Genomic DNA, 13,066 nt, shown 5'->3' with positions numbered 1-13,066 from the left:
TTTAACTATGAACATCCAACTCTCACCTTCACTAACACCTGCACTATACAAAGACTTCTTCTTTTTCTTCTTTTTTCTCTCTTTCCTTCCACATGCACAGACTCGATTGCGCTTTTTATTCTCTTTACTCTCTGCCTGCAGCTGTCGACGCACAGTCTCCCGTCTGGAAAAAATGGCATAGGACAATCTTCATGCTTCTCTTGACAACAACTGTATTTTTCCCTTTCGAAGACGGCTTAAATCCATTCAGAACATATTCAGATCTTTTAACAAATGAACAAGCAATATAAAGCTCCACTGGGTGTCATGAGAGAAAAATTTAACCCTTAACAAATACAATGCAAGACTATATTATGAGAATTCTCTATTTTTCATAATCTTCTCTGGACATGAAGAGACTTACTGTTCCTGGAAAGAGCGACTGGGAATGAGGCCAGCCAATGAATGCTGCTCCTCTTCACCCTCACGGTGGGCCTGCCACCAGTTAAGGTCAGAGAGCTGGATGGCATGCAGTATGTCCCCTTTTAGAAATGAGATCCCTAGTTCTCGGCAAGGAATATAGGGATCTTCCTCAGGATCATAGTTAAACATTGCACGTAAGTGCATCTGGGGTTGAAAAAAAAAAGAAAAACATGTTCAACCACCTACCAAAGGAACTCATATTTTCTATTCTTCTAATATACTAAAAATTTACTTTCCAAAACATTGTTCTTTTGGGATTTTCATATTTTAAAGACTTCCCAAACCAAAATTCTTTTTTGAATTTTTACATTTAAAGACCAATGAAGCTGACAGACCATGAAACAGCTTCCTCTCCTTCAGATTATCTTCTTTATATTTATCCAGGTTGGATGTATATGAGATGATAAAAGACACCAACAAAAATGACTCAAATACATCTATACAGCTTGAAAAATATTTCAAAATTAGCATACAATACATTGAATATGCAAAATAAGCCAACAAAAGAAACAAATTTGGGTGACAAAAGAATTAAAAACAAAATAAAACACCCAAACTAAATAAAAACAAAACTAAAAAAACTCACAACTGCGTCAGAAGATGAGGGTGGTGGTTCCACACAACAATGCCCAGGAATGATCATAAAAGTGATAGTTCCTGACATGTTTGCCTGAAATAAACATTTAATAAAATGTAACTATTCACAATTAAAACACACTAAATATTAACAATTATAGAAGCAGATTGTCATATTTTACAATATAATCTATCAATAACAATGTCATATGCTCACCATCCCCAAAAACTGTGTGCTGATAAGAAAATAATACCTGCTACTGTTAAGAGGATGATTCCTCAATATAACTCTCAATGTACAGTGATACATCTAATTTAAGTTTATGATACATGAAATACACATGTATTACCCCCTAAAAAATGTTTTCACAACTGCCCAATATTCTTCCCTAAAGATTTCTCTCATACTGCCTAATACTCTTCCAAGTTTTCTTCCTGGTCCTTTCTACAACTCACCAAAATTTCAGACACTTCATTGACATTCTTGCCACGCATGTCTATTCCATTGACTTCCAGGATCTCATCTCCTTCATGTAGCAGCCCTGAAAAAGAGAAAAATACATGTACCACACAACTATAACAGACAATTACCATAAATTTTGGTGCATTGAGCTGCACCCACTAACACTTTTTTAAAATCTACTTTTTTCACAAATAAACCGAACTGGTTTATATGCCGCAAGTATGCACAACTTGAAAGCTGAATTGTATGCATTTTGTCTGGTCAAGAGGTTGAAGGAGGAGATTATTACGTGTAATCAACAGCAGGGAAAACTGAGTTTATGCCATCACACACAATCAAAAATTAAAAACATCACTGGAAACCAAATTTATTTTGTAAGCCACACATTTACCACAGACAGGTCTTTAGCATGTACTCAAAACTAGTTTTCTCCTAGAGTAATTTGCAGCCCCAGTAAAGGGTCTGAGCTTAAGACAAGCACGCCATCATTACTGGTCTCTGCATGCACCAAAGTCTGAGACTGTGCTACATGCTTTGACTCACAGACTGGAGAGGTTTCAGCAAGACAGTCTATTATATTATAAATCTTATCTTAAAGCCCTCTTACCACTTTTTTCTGCAGCACCTCCTGTGACAATGCGTGCCACAATAACAGAGTCTCCTTCATTTTTTACAGTGGCTCCCTAAAATAAATAAAACGATGACTTAAAGGCTATACATGAAAAGTACATAAAAATACACACTCCTGTACATCTTTCAATAAAAGTTACTAGCAATTACTAATGGCAGACTTTTGGATCTGATAAAGATTTTCTTTGGAAAAAAACTTGTTAGCCTTAATTCAAATCTGATGTCAACATATTTAATGCCTAAAAAGGCTGCAGCAATTGTGATAGCTCTAAAACACCATTTAGGATTGGATGACATAGCTGTGAATCTACAACAGTGACCTCATTCAAAAAGGTCGCTGAAAATTTCTGTGCTAAATGATCAGGGACATTAGCATATCACAACAAGAGCTTGCCTCTGAGTAATTTTTAAATTACTGCATATATGACACATGCAGCTAAACAGCATACCCTCATGCATAAGGAAATCTTTATCTCCATAAGCATCAATACATCATGCACACTGGCAAACACAAATATATTTTTCTGAACTTTTATAGCCCAGAAAATCATGTAAGCTATACACTATTCAGTTTAACATCACTCTTTATGCAAAGATAGCCAGTAAGTGAATATCTATATATAAACTCAAGTATTAATCCAGTATAAAATGAAGGCACAGATGAGGAAGAAAAATAATGCACTGCAATGAGATAATACCTTTAAGTTTCAAAATTCTATCCTAAAACCTTATCTAAGTTGTGCTTCTGAACTGCACTGATTGTGTCACAGAACATTTTTATTTTTCTATCAATACCTAGAGATAGGTGAATGAGAACTAAGATTATGAGTGGTACATATGATGAAAAATGTGTATTAACTTAAAAGGCATGCCCGTTTATTTGCGTCTCGTAAAAATTTTATTAACAAGGGAAAATATGTGACCACTTTACACTGAAGCAAGATGTAATTTACTCTGCACTAAATTGTAACGCCCAAGTAACAGATTCTTCCTTAGGACAGGACTGTATATGACCAACATTCATGGTCATGACTGGAATGTTCCTGTGTACCCTGGAGAACAGCGAACGGCCTTGACAAGTTCACCCCTACTCTCATTCAGCATTATGTTTGACACTTGTCCCAGCCATTACTAGGTCCTTTACTGAGTCTCTGCTTAAGACAGGCAATCTCATCTTTATTATTAGCATATATTTACATCATTCTCCTTTTCCCTCATGTGCTTATCTTTCTGCCTGGATTCTACACATTATGTGTTTGGTGCATGTTGCTAACGTGTTTTGAACATAGGAGTTAAATACTGTTAGGTGTGTTACATGTTGTCCTCTCCAAAGTCCTTCATCTGAGAAACTATTATACAATCATAACCTCAACAGGCAAAAAAGGTATTGTTCTGTTGTCGTTGAAATATGCATGTGTCCCCAGTGAGTATAATTTACTGACACTGGTTTGTGATAATGTGATAGCCATGACTCTTGAGCCACTGTTTCAAGTGGAAACTTCTCCAAAACAAATAGCTTATCCCCAGACTAAACAGGATGACATTACAGAAAGAACAAAGCTGAATACAAGCTTTGGGCTGAGTGACCAAGGTATCAACACATGCATATCACACAAATGATCACTGGCATATTGAGTGTGATGTCCCTTCACTTTACGGGTTTGAGGATACTAGAACTCCCTGTTCTCTTCTTTTTTTCCTTGTAGTGCCCTTTGGGTTTTTGTGGTGTTTAGTGTCTGCTGAATACTGTTGATCTGTGCTTTAAATTATGTTTTCCTGCTGTTGTCTTGGACTATCATCCTGAATCTGTGCCATTGTTGTTTTCTTTATCATCTACTGGTCTCAAAAGCTTATCTGCACCATCTTGTTGAATTAATTCTCCTCTACCCGGTTGTTCAAACCTTACTGCTGTGCCCTCCATTTTTCACTCACCCCCCCACACACACCTTACTTCTTTCGATTCTGGATCTACATGCGTGGATTTCATTTGATCCTTTCATCTATTGTCTACAATACTGTAGACTGTTTCATTTTCTTCATTGTCACTGCTTTGCTGTGACCTCTATAACAGTCATATATGCACCAAAACTGGACAACTACATGCTAACCAATGTTAACCTCAACAATACTGAGACCATTGAAACCAGAAAGTCTGCAACAGAGATTAATGGATGTATCATAAAGGCCAATGATAGCTGAGGAACAAAAAGCTGAATCTTCATTTGGCAGAAGATGAGGTCTGCTGCCATGCCGGCCATTCTTTATCACCTGCCATCTTCCTCCCACCAAAAGCCACAGCAACAGGAACACCCCAACCTCTCCCTCAATCCCTCCAAGACCATTGTCTACTGTGACTGAAGACAGGCAAAGACAATAGGAATGTGACTCCCCAAAAGGTCAGCACTAAGCAGCCCACCACACGTGCTGGACTACCCAAAGATTCCACTTTCCAGATTTGATAACTGCATTCCAGAAGGCCGCCCAGCTGAGTTACTGTTGTTCTATCAAGGAATCCTTGGGCTAAAAACACACCCATCCTAAGCAACAGGGCCTTGGGATAATGGATCCCTTGGTGACAGCTACTTTAGCTGTACCATCAGACATGTCATGTACATTTATAAATAAAATATACATATTTGTGTAAAATCTTCATCAGCATTTGGTAACACACAACAGCATCTCATGACATTAAAATCTGCTGGTTTGAAGTTGAAACAATATTAATACTGTAAATCATGCACCATGTTAATCAACAGATTTCAGACAGTACTCTCATCGGAGACTTTTTCCTCAACTAAAAATACCAAACACCTAAGACTTTGCTTAGGGGCAGGCAGACAAGGCACCTGCCTAGGGCCCCCAGGCTTTTGATAAAAACAGTGGCAATCATGGCTTTGAGGGCCCCACACATACCCTATGCCTCGGGCGGTGGGGGCTAAGAACAGGCCTGCAAACAACCAGTGGTCCACAAGATACAGTCTTATCACCAGTAATATTTACATTATAAATGAGTGCAAGGGCTCTCATCTCATCTCATTCATTAAGATTTCTGATGACACTGCATTGTAGATCTGCTGAACTTCGATAGGGTGTGAAGGTGGAAAAAATGGATGCCTACAATAAGTTGGGCACTACAACTGACAATACGCCAATTTTTATTTAACACATGAACTCTGTTCACAGAAAGTGCCTGTCAAGATATGCTGTGATTATGATACAGAAGCTGCAAGTCAAAGCTGATGTTTTGCAGGATTTTTATTCTAGTTTCATAGACTCTGCTCTGGCATGCTCCATGGTCTGCTGGTTTCAAAGTCAGAGCATTCAATCTCAAGCCACATATAACACTTATAGTAGGTATAATAAACATTAAAATAATAATCCGGGATGAAAATATAACTAAAAACTAAAAACCTCTTGTAGATCAAAATGCAGCTGCACAGCACTTCACTAGAATTATTTTTCTCTCTCTCTCCCACACACACACACTGCCACATTATGCTTTCTTTATAAAACAGTCTTTTGATTCTTTACAGGGAATTTTGGTGGGATTTATAATATTTGTCATACACTGACGATCAACTTGTAGAAGATACATATGAACCAAGAAAGTGTCACTGATAAGGAAATTATATTCATTTGTCTGAATAGGGAATTGCCTAGTCTTTTTCAAAGATGAAAAATGCTGGGGGGGGGATTGGTGTTTTACGCCGTGTCAGCAGCTAAGGCTATATTACGGCAAGCAGCCAGCCCTGTAAACAGATGCCACGTGCAGAGAAGGATCAGCGTGCCCGAGACGAGAAATGAACTCAGGGCAGCCAACCTTCACTGTATTGGTGACAGGCGCAAACAGCGCTAACCGTTGCGCCACCGGACCGCTCTCTGAAAAATGCTGGGAAATAAAATTTGACAGGTAAAGTCCATAAAGCTGTCAGGGTACCCACACAGGTTTTACAACACTGAATTTCACTCTACCACTACCAGTTCTGTAAAAGGGAAGAGAGAAAGAAACCTATAATTCTAAGATCCCAATAACAAAAGAAAGTGAGGGTATTCATGACAGTATAGAGTACAAATGTGATTTCACATTACCAAAAGGGTATAAATGTTGTCCTGCAAAAGTTAACTCCACAGCTAACAGGGTTAGAGTTCACTCCTTAGGATCTAGAATCTGAAGCAAGCTTTGCAAATAATTGTATATACCTGAGGCGAAAACAGTCACCTTTCTTCCCCACCCACCTACCCCCTACATAAACACACACCACACCCCTTCTTTCTCCCCATACCCCTTCCTCGAACAAGGAATCTTCCAGGTTGTTTTTTTTTTATATTCTGGGGGTTTGTAAAACACATTTGCCTGCTAAGATCTCTAAGTGTACAAAGAGCACACTTTGGGGATGTAGGACAAACTATTAAACTCTTCTGAAAAGTGATAGCTCCTCTTACCCACCTCACCATTTCTCTCTCCCTTTCCCAACCCTGTCCATCTCTCTCTCTAAGGCATGTCCACACACTCATATGGGCTCTTATACACAGGAGAAAGGATTGCACGCGATGCGATATTTTTAACACAAGGTAACTTTAAATTAGTCAAATACCTATGATTAATCATAAGCAATTCTTTGTTATTAAACACAGTTACACCTTGTGCAAATTAATACCTAATCAGAACTGGGCTGCTGCTACCAGAGCTCTCCCAATCCCCACAACTCCCCCACCCCACCCCTTGCCCAAGCAAGGCCTGTGGGGAGGTCAAACCCACTAGCTGGCAGGCTCTGATTGCTAAGCATTGTTCTGCAAACTACATAAAGTTACAAGTGTCTGCCTGTGACAGGCTGCCTCTTCACTTGACAAGGGTCCAAGAGGGGTGACTGATAAGGGGATAGCCCAGGAGGGTGGGGGATAAAGACGAAGACTGAGGCAAGAATATTCAGCTTGAAAACTGCTAAACTATTCCCCAAATGCCTAACTGGTCTTGCATGTATACTTCAGTTGCCAAGCAGCAAAAAGATACTTCTCTCATCCATACTTGTGTAGCTGTGTGTGTGATGAAAATCTTTTACTTGTAAAATGTAACCTTTCATAGCTTTGTCAATAAATATGGGAGGGGAAGAGGAGAGACTGAGGATAAAAATAACTGCTAGCTCTTCCTCTCATACTTACATATCCAGGAAATCAAACAGAGAAACAAAGAATTATAAACTGCTAGCCTGTTTATAGTTTATAACATAATGAGAAAAACTGACAAGCAACCAGCTAGACAAAGCAAAACTGAAGATAACCACTGACCAAGTGCTCGTTGGTTTTCTCCAGATGAATGATCTTCACACTGTCTTCGCCATGTTGCAGGAGTGGGTAGTCCAGCTCACTGTCCTGGCTGTGCAAGATGGGCTGGCTCTCTCGCTCGGCCACTTCATCATGGGCCTTCAACAGGTTCTGTGGCAACAGCAGCCATAACATCAGTACAAATCACAAAATGGCAGCATCTTGCAGAGATCATGCATGTAAAAATGCTTTGTACAATATTGGGATAACATGAGAGATTCTGGAGATGGTAAAGACATCTCAACATTTACAAAATTATTTCAAGGTGTATTAAAGCAGCAAACCTATAAACTATTCTGTAATTTTTCATGCCTATATATATTTATTATGCTGCTGTCTGCAATTAGCTGCTAGATTCTAAATGATCAAGTCACTTAGACTAACTCAGAGATACTTTCAGCTTCACGGTTGAAAAAGTGCAAGTGACAAATATTAATGACACTAATGACCATTACAAAAATGAACACTCCTTTTAGCTGTGAGCCAGATTTAACGATAGAAAGATTTAACCTACATGTAAAAATGCTACGAAACAATTTGAAGGCGCAGCCTCCTAACTATTCAAATAAACTGTAGGACTTTATCCCATAAATTACATGCAGTGGCTAATCATGCAAGGCTTGATGCAATTCTTGACAAAGACAACTTTTGTCAGTAAAAAGTTTTACGTGAAAATACAGACTGCCAAACTTTCATCCTCCCTATTTACCAACACAGAATGAAAGCGACTGCTTTGGAATGACATCCAAGACTGCTGCTACTGCTGACACAGCACCTGTGTCATCACATTGGAAGCACTCTTGCACCCACTTTATTCCAGCCTTGACCACTGGCCACTGCTTCAACTATGACAGTCCCACATTAACAGAGAGAAACACTCCTGCTCCCACTAATCCAACAGTGAAAAAAGTCCACTCATCGCCTGAGTGCTCATCAGTCCAGGAAACCCTTCACTTCCAGCTGTTGCAATAACAAACCTCTGGCGTACCTTAGCTTTCCCCAAATTCTTTCTGTTATAGCAGTTGTAGATGTAAGGGTGGGTGTGTGGGGGGAGTGGAGATGGTAGGTATGGATGGGTGTTTGTAATGGAGGCACCAGCTGTCAGCAACATGGGTTTCTATATCTATGTTGAAATGCCAGCCTCTTGCTAAAAGAGTTTTTAATCACTAAAAGAATCCTTTTAAATCATTGTTCTTTTTTCATGTTTTAATCCTTTTGGCTTTATACCAAGCAGCAAAAGTTTCAGACAAAGTGTGGGAGACTGAACTGAATGTCATAAATACTGTAAACTCATCTCAGCATTACTGATTTCCTAGTGGAACAGTCAGTATTAGAATAATAAAATGTTTCCCAGTTCTGATGCACTACCTTGAAACTAAAATGTAAAGATAATATCAAGCAAAAAATAACTAATAAAAACAATATCATACAAAACAAGTGTCACAAAATACAAATGGAACTTTTTGTTTAATGCAAATGAGGATAAGGCTCTAATACTGCAAATAGCATGGTATTTTTAGCTGTACTAAGGATTAAAGTACCTATGGGAAGAAAAATGAGAAAGAAGTGATGACAGCAAACACAAAATCTTTACTTGCCTTCATGTGTGGCTTGCTCAAAAGCTGGATCAGCTCCTTCATGGCTGGTTCATTGCTTTTTGAAGGAGATGCTGAACGCACTTCCATGAACAGTTCACGAGCATCAGTCCTCACGGGGCGGGGATGAGGGGATCGAGAGGTAATATCGACCATCTTCTGATGCATGATCACTGCTTGTTGAAACTGAGGATTGTGGAAAAGGGTCTTGAGAAATGTAACTTGATGGCCGCCCGCGGAGCTACTGGTGTTGTCACCAGTGTTGAGACGGTTGCGGATGTGATGCAGGGTTGACAAAAGATCTTCTATACCTGCAATGCAATCAGAAAGTTTAAAACAACCAAGATATGGATATGGCTGACCATTCTTTGGATAGAAACATATTTTATCTAAAAACATAACTGCTACTGGTAAAAAGAAAAAGTAGATAATATATTGCTGAAAAATTTTGATCTCTTTGAACCTGGAGCACTGGTCAGAAGAATGAAGTAAAATGGTCACCTACAGACCTTAAAACTCCTTTAACACTTTAAAAAGTAGGAAATGTGGCTTGCCAAAACCTAAACATTTTAACAACTATTATCCATCCTGATGAACACACAGATGTGTACTTGTGTGGATGAGTTTGCAAATACTCTCCTTTTCACCCCAAAGTGAAAAGGAGTAAGTCCTTTAACCACAATTTTTCAAAGCTACTATACCTGCATTCTTCTTTAGGTAACGCTCCCTGGGCTGCACTTGGGACAATGGTACACCATCAACATCATCTGCTGCCTCGTAGTCATCCTCTGCATCAACGTAGGCTGTGTTGACAAAGCCTGTGGGTGGTGCCTGTGTGTCTGGTGCCATCTTACGGTTCTCTAGAGCCTGCAACTTCTTGGATCCTCTAAGAGACACGCGCAAGAATTCTTGTTCTTGCTGCTGCCGGCTCTCTTCCTCACGTCGCTTGCGCAGGTCCTCCTGGTGCTTGCGAAGACGCTCCAGTTGTTCAACAGTGGGTTTGTGTTGGGAGCCTGTCACCAAAGCAGCAGCATCTGACAGTGTGTTGTCTGTCTTTGTTTTGTCTTTCATAGAGTCCGACATTTTGTTAGGAGTGGTGGGGGGAACACGGGGACCACTGGATGGGACAGCAGTATTGGAAGAAGTCTGTGAAGGTGGGGGGTACTTTGGAGGTGTCTTGATAGCACCAATAAAACTGTCTGGGCAGTCAATGGCCATCTCTCTATGAGGACCGCTGTCACTGTATTCAAAAGAGTTCTGGCCACTATGCTGGAAGTCGGTGTTGGAGTCGGGACCATACAGGATGACCTCGTGGGAGGAGTGGTTCAGAGAGTCATGGCTTGAGGCCTTCCCATTGGATGAAAGTTTTCCCCGCCCCACCAAATCCTCAATCAGCAGGGTGTCTGGATTGCTGTGAGCTTTGTTCACTCTGCCTTCTTTTTTGCCCTTTCCTCCCTTGCCCTTACGTGGGCCCTCCTTTTCCATGACTCCATTCATTTCCATTCCTTCAATGCTACCATTGACACTACCACCACTGCTCCCCCAAGGAATGGCCTTGCGCTGTTTTTCTGCTACAGGCATTGACAAGGAGTTCTCAGGGATTGGATCCACCAAATGAATCTCTTCTTCCTGTTCTACCTGCTGCACAAGCGTCTCTTTCTTTTTGCTCTCGCAAGGTTCTGCACGAAAAGATGTTACACCTTCTTCTCTGTATGAAGGGGGTCTGGTCATATCAACTGGCACCACCTTGTGATTGATAGACAAGTCCTCCAATTTCTTCCGTGCATTCTCTTCAACAGCAATGATGTATGCATCATGAACTTTGGCTATTTCAGGCACTGCAATGGAAGAAAGTTTATGAATACAAGTACACACAACTAATAGTGTCAAAAGATGTAAATTTACAGAACTCGTTCTTAGTTCATACTTAATTAAAAATATGTTAGCAACTAGAATATAAAAACCAGCAGATTTATTATTAGCCACATTATAAACACCATAAATATCTACTGCCTGCAAAGAAAAAAGTGTATGCAATATTGCTCAACCCCATCAACAGCCACACACTCATCAACCAGGCTATTTTACAGAAAACTCTTAACTGTTTCTGATCTTTTGTTGTATAATTTAAAGACTTAATGAGGCCACTTGTCACTAAGCACATGCCACTTCTTGTTCTTTAATAACTAGTGTTTGTTTTTTAAATGGGAATGAATTATAAACAAAACAAACAATTGTAAACATGGTGATATTTTGACATAATTTTTTACACTCACAAAGTTTGCTCAATAAAACTACTGGCAGGAGTGCTTTCAGAAAACCAGCAACAAAGCAGTACAGCCCTGTGATGACGGTGTTCCACCTAGGCCACATGCAGCTCAAGAAAGCTTCTTTAAATGACCAAGCCCTCAACTGTGACATGATTACATCACAGCTGACTACATAAAACTCTTCAGGGACCAAACCTCTTTGCCAAACCCCTGAATCCTGCTTGTCAAGCAGCATAAAAAATTATGGTGCATCAATCATAGCTGTAGTCGGAAAAACAAAACTGCAGCTTAACTGCTAACAGCTATGGGGACATGATCCAGGCTATCAGGACATTCCTACATGATTTTAGTGCTCCATGTACAAAAGTGTCAAGAGTGATGTGTCAACATACCCTTTCCAACTACTTTCACCCCACCCCTCCACCACACATCATTTTATTTTTCAGTCTGCATTAAACAAGCTAAGGCAGATATTCATGAAATTTTAAAGTACAGGAATAGCTAACAATGTATGGCTGCACATAGACATGATAAGCAGATGTCCAAAAAAAAAACCATATGAATATACTGTCTGTGGAAAACAGACCACAGAAATGTGTCAAACATAATTTAAAAAACCTCCACCCTCTGTAAACCTCATAATTATGTAAAGACCATATTCAGCAGTTCTTCTGGGTTACAAAGCTAAAGTTTCTGAGGGTGAAAAAGATTCTGAGCCATAAAGAGACCGGACAACATATGATGAATGCTTGATGAAAATTCAGCAGGGAAGAAAGAAGCAATTTTACTCATGGGAACAAAAATCACCTCAGGTGTGTTCCTGAATGCTATCCATCACTGTCAACAAGTGGGACCAAGTATCACGAAACATTGATTTATAATTAGCAAGAAAAGTGAAAGAACAAAAACAAATGACTCTCCTGCGTGCAAATAATTTTTTCCCAATCAGCTAATGCTATGCTGCAAGTAAAAAAGAATAAGGTTAAAAAAAAAAAAAGATGGCTACAATTAAAGAAATAGAAACAATACAAACACTCTATTACAGTCTTTAAGTTTCTGCAAATGTAAGTGCTCACACAACATAGAAATTTACAAATCTATTATATACATACTTAATTACATTTTGAAAGTTTCTGAAAATGTAAGTACACAGTTCGCCAAAGGGACAAATTTACCTACTGCAATGTCATTTTATGCAAATTCTTGCCAACTGGAGTGGACTGGCTGAGCAACTACGTTGAAATTCAAAATTTACCTTTGAGATTCAAATCTCCGAGTTCATGTTACAGGACAAAAGCAAACTAGACAAAATATCTTATGTAATTGCAGATATGAATTATGACCTGCTTCTTAACTGCTTACACACAGCTGTAAACAGCCAAACAGTTTTGCATTCAATACTCTGAATTTGTGCTTTCTTTACAAACTTGATGGTGATATCACACTTGCATTCTTATTTTTCTACAGGCCAGATTTGTGGAGTTCTTGTATGAGAATGTGTTGGGTCTAATATTCAGCTCAAACATGTACATTTTAATTTTTTTACTCAATTCTAAGGACTTCTTTTAACAGAATGTGGTCAAACACTTGCCTCAAACAGGCACAAGCAGGGCAAACACAATTGGTCTACACATATCGCCCTTTTTCATAAATATCCTGTTTACCAATGCAGATTGACAGGAGCTGCTAGCGACCCAGTTCCCACACAACTTACACTCCTCTTTATAATTCCATGAAAAAAAAATGTT

At 39.3% G+C, this 13,066-nt stretch overlaps 1 protein-coding gene across 7 annotated transcripts in view; it reads right to left on the bottom strand.

The window, feature by feature from the left end:
• Positions 1–13,066, bottom strand: part of LOC112570545 (MAGUK p55 subfamily member 5-like) — a 63,693-nt gene that overhangs the window by 22,274 nt on the left and 28,353 nt on the right. For all 7 annotated transcript variants that reach the window (XR_003100645.1, XM_025249049.1, XM_025249051.1 and 4 more), the window contains 8 exons: positions 9,750–10,886; positions 9,052–9,359; positions 7,418–7,564; positions 2,109–2,184; positions 1,495–1,580; positions 1,049–1,132; positions 404–606; positions 27–163 (listed from right to left, as the gene is read on the bottom strand). Coding sequence is in view for 6 of the 7 variants with exons in the window: in XM_025249049.1 (XP_025104834.1) it covers positions 27–163; positions 404–606; positions 1,049–1,132; positions 1,495–1,580; positions 2,109–2,184; positions 7,418–7,564; positions 9,052–9,359; positions 9,750–10,886 (2,178 nt within the window). In the remaining variant the exon portion in view is untranslated. The remainder of the gene's footprint in view (positions 1–26; positions 164–403; positions 607–1,048; positions 1,133–1,494; positions 1,581–2,108; positions 2,185–7,417; positions 7,565–9,051; positions 9,360–9,749; positions 10,887–13,066) is intronic.

This window comes from Pomacea canaliculata, linkage group LG8 (genome assembly GCF_003073045.1).
Source record: "Pomacea canaliculata isolate SZHN2017 linkage group LG8, ASM307304v1, whole genome shotgun sequence".
Lineage (NCBI taxonomy): Eukaryota > Metazoa > Mollusca > Gastropoda > Architaenioglossa > Ampullariidae > Pomacea > Pomacea canaliculata.
The sequence above is the reverse complement of the archived record's forward strand: the minus strand, read 5'-3'. Positions and strand labels throughout refer to the sequence as shown.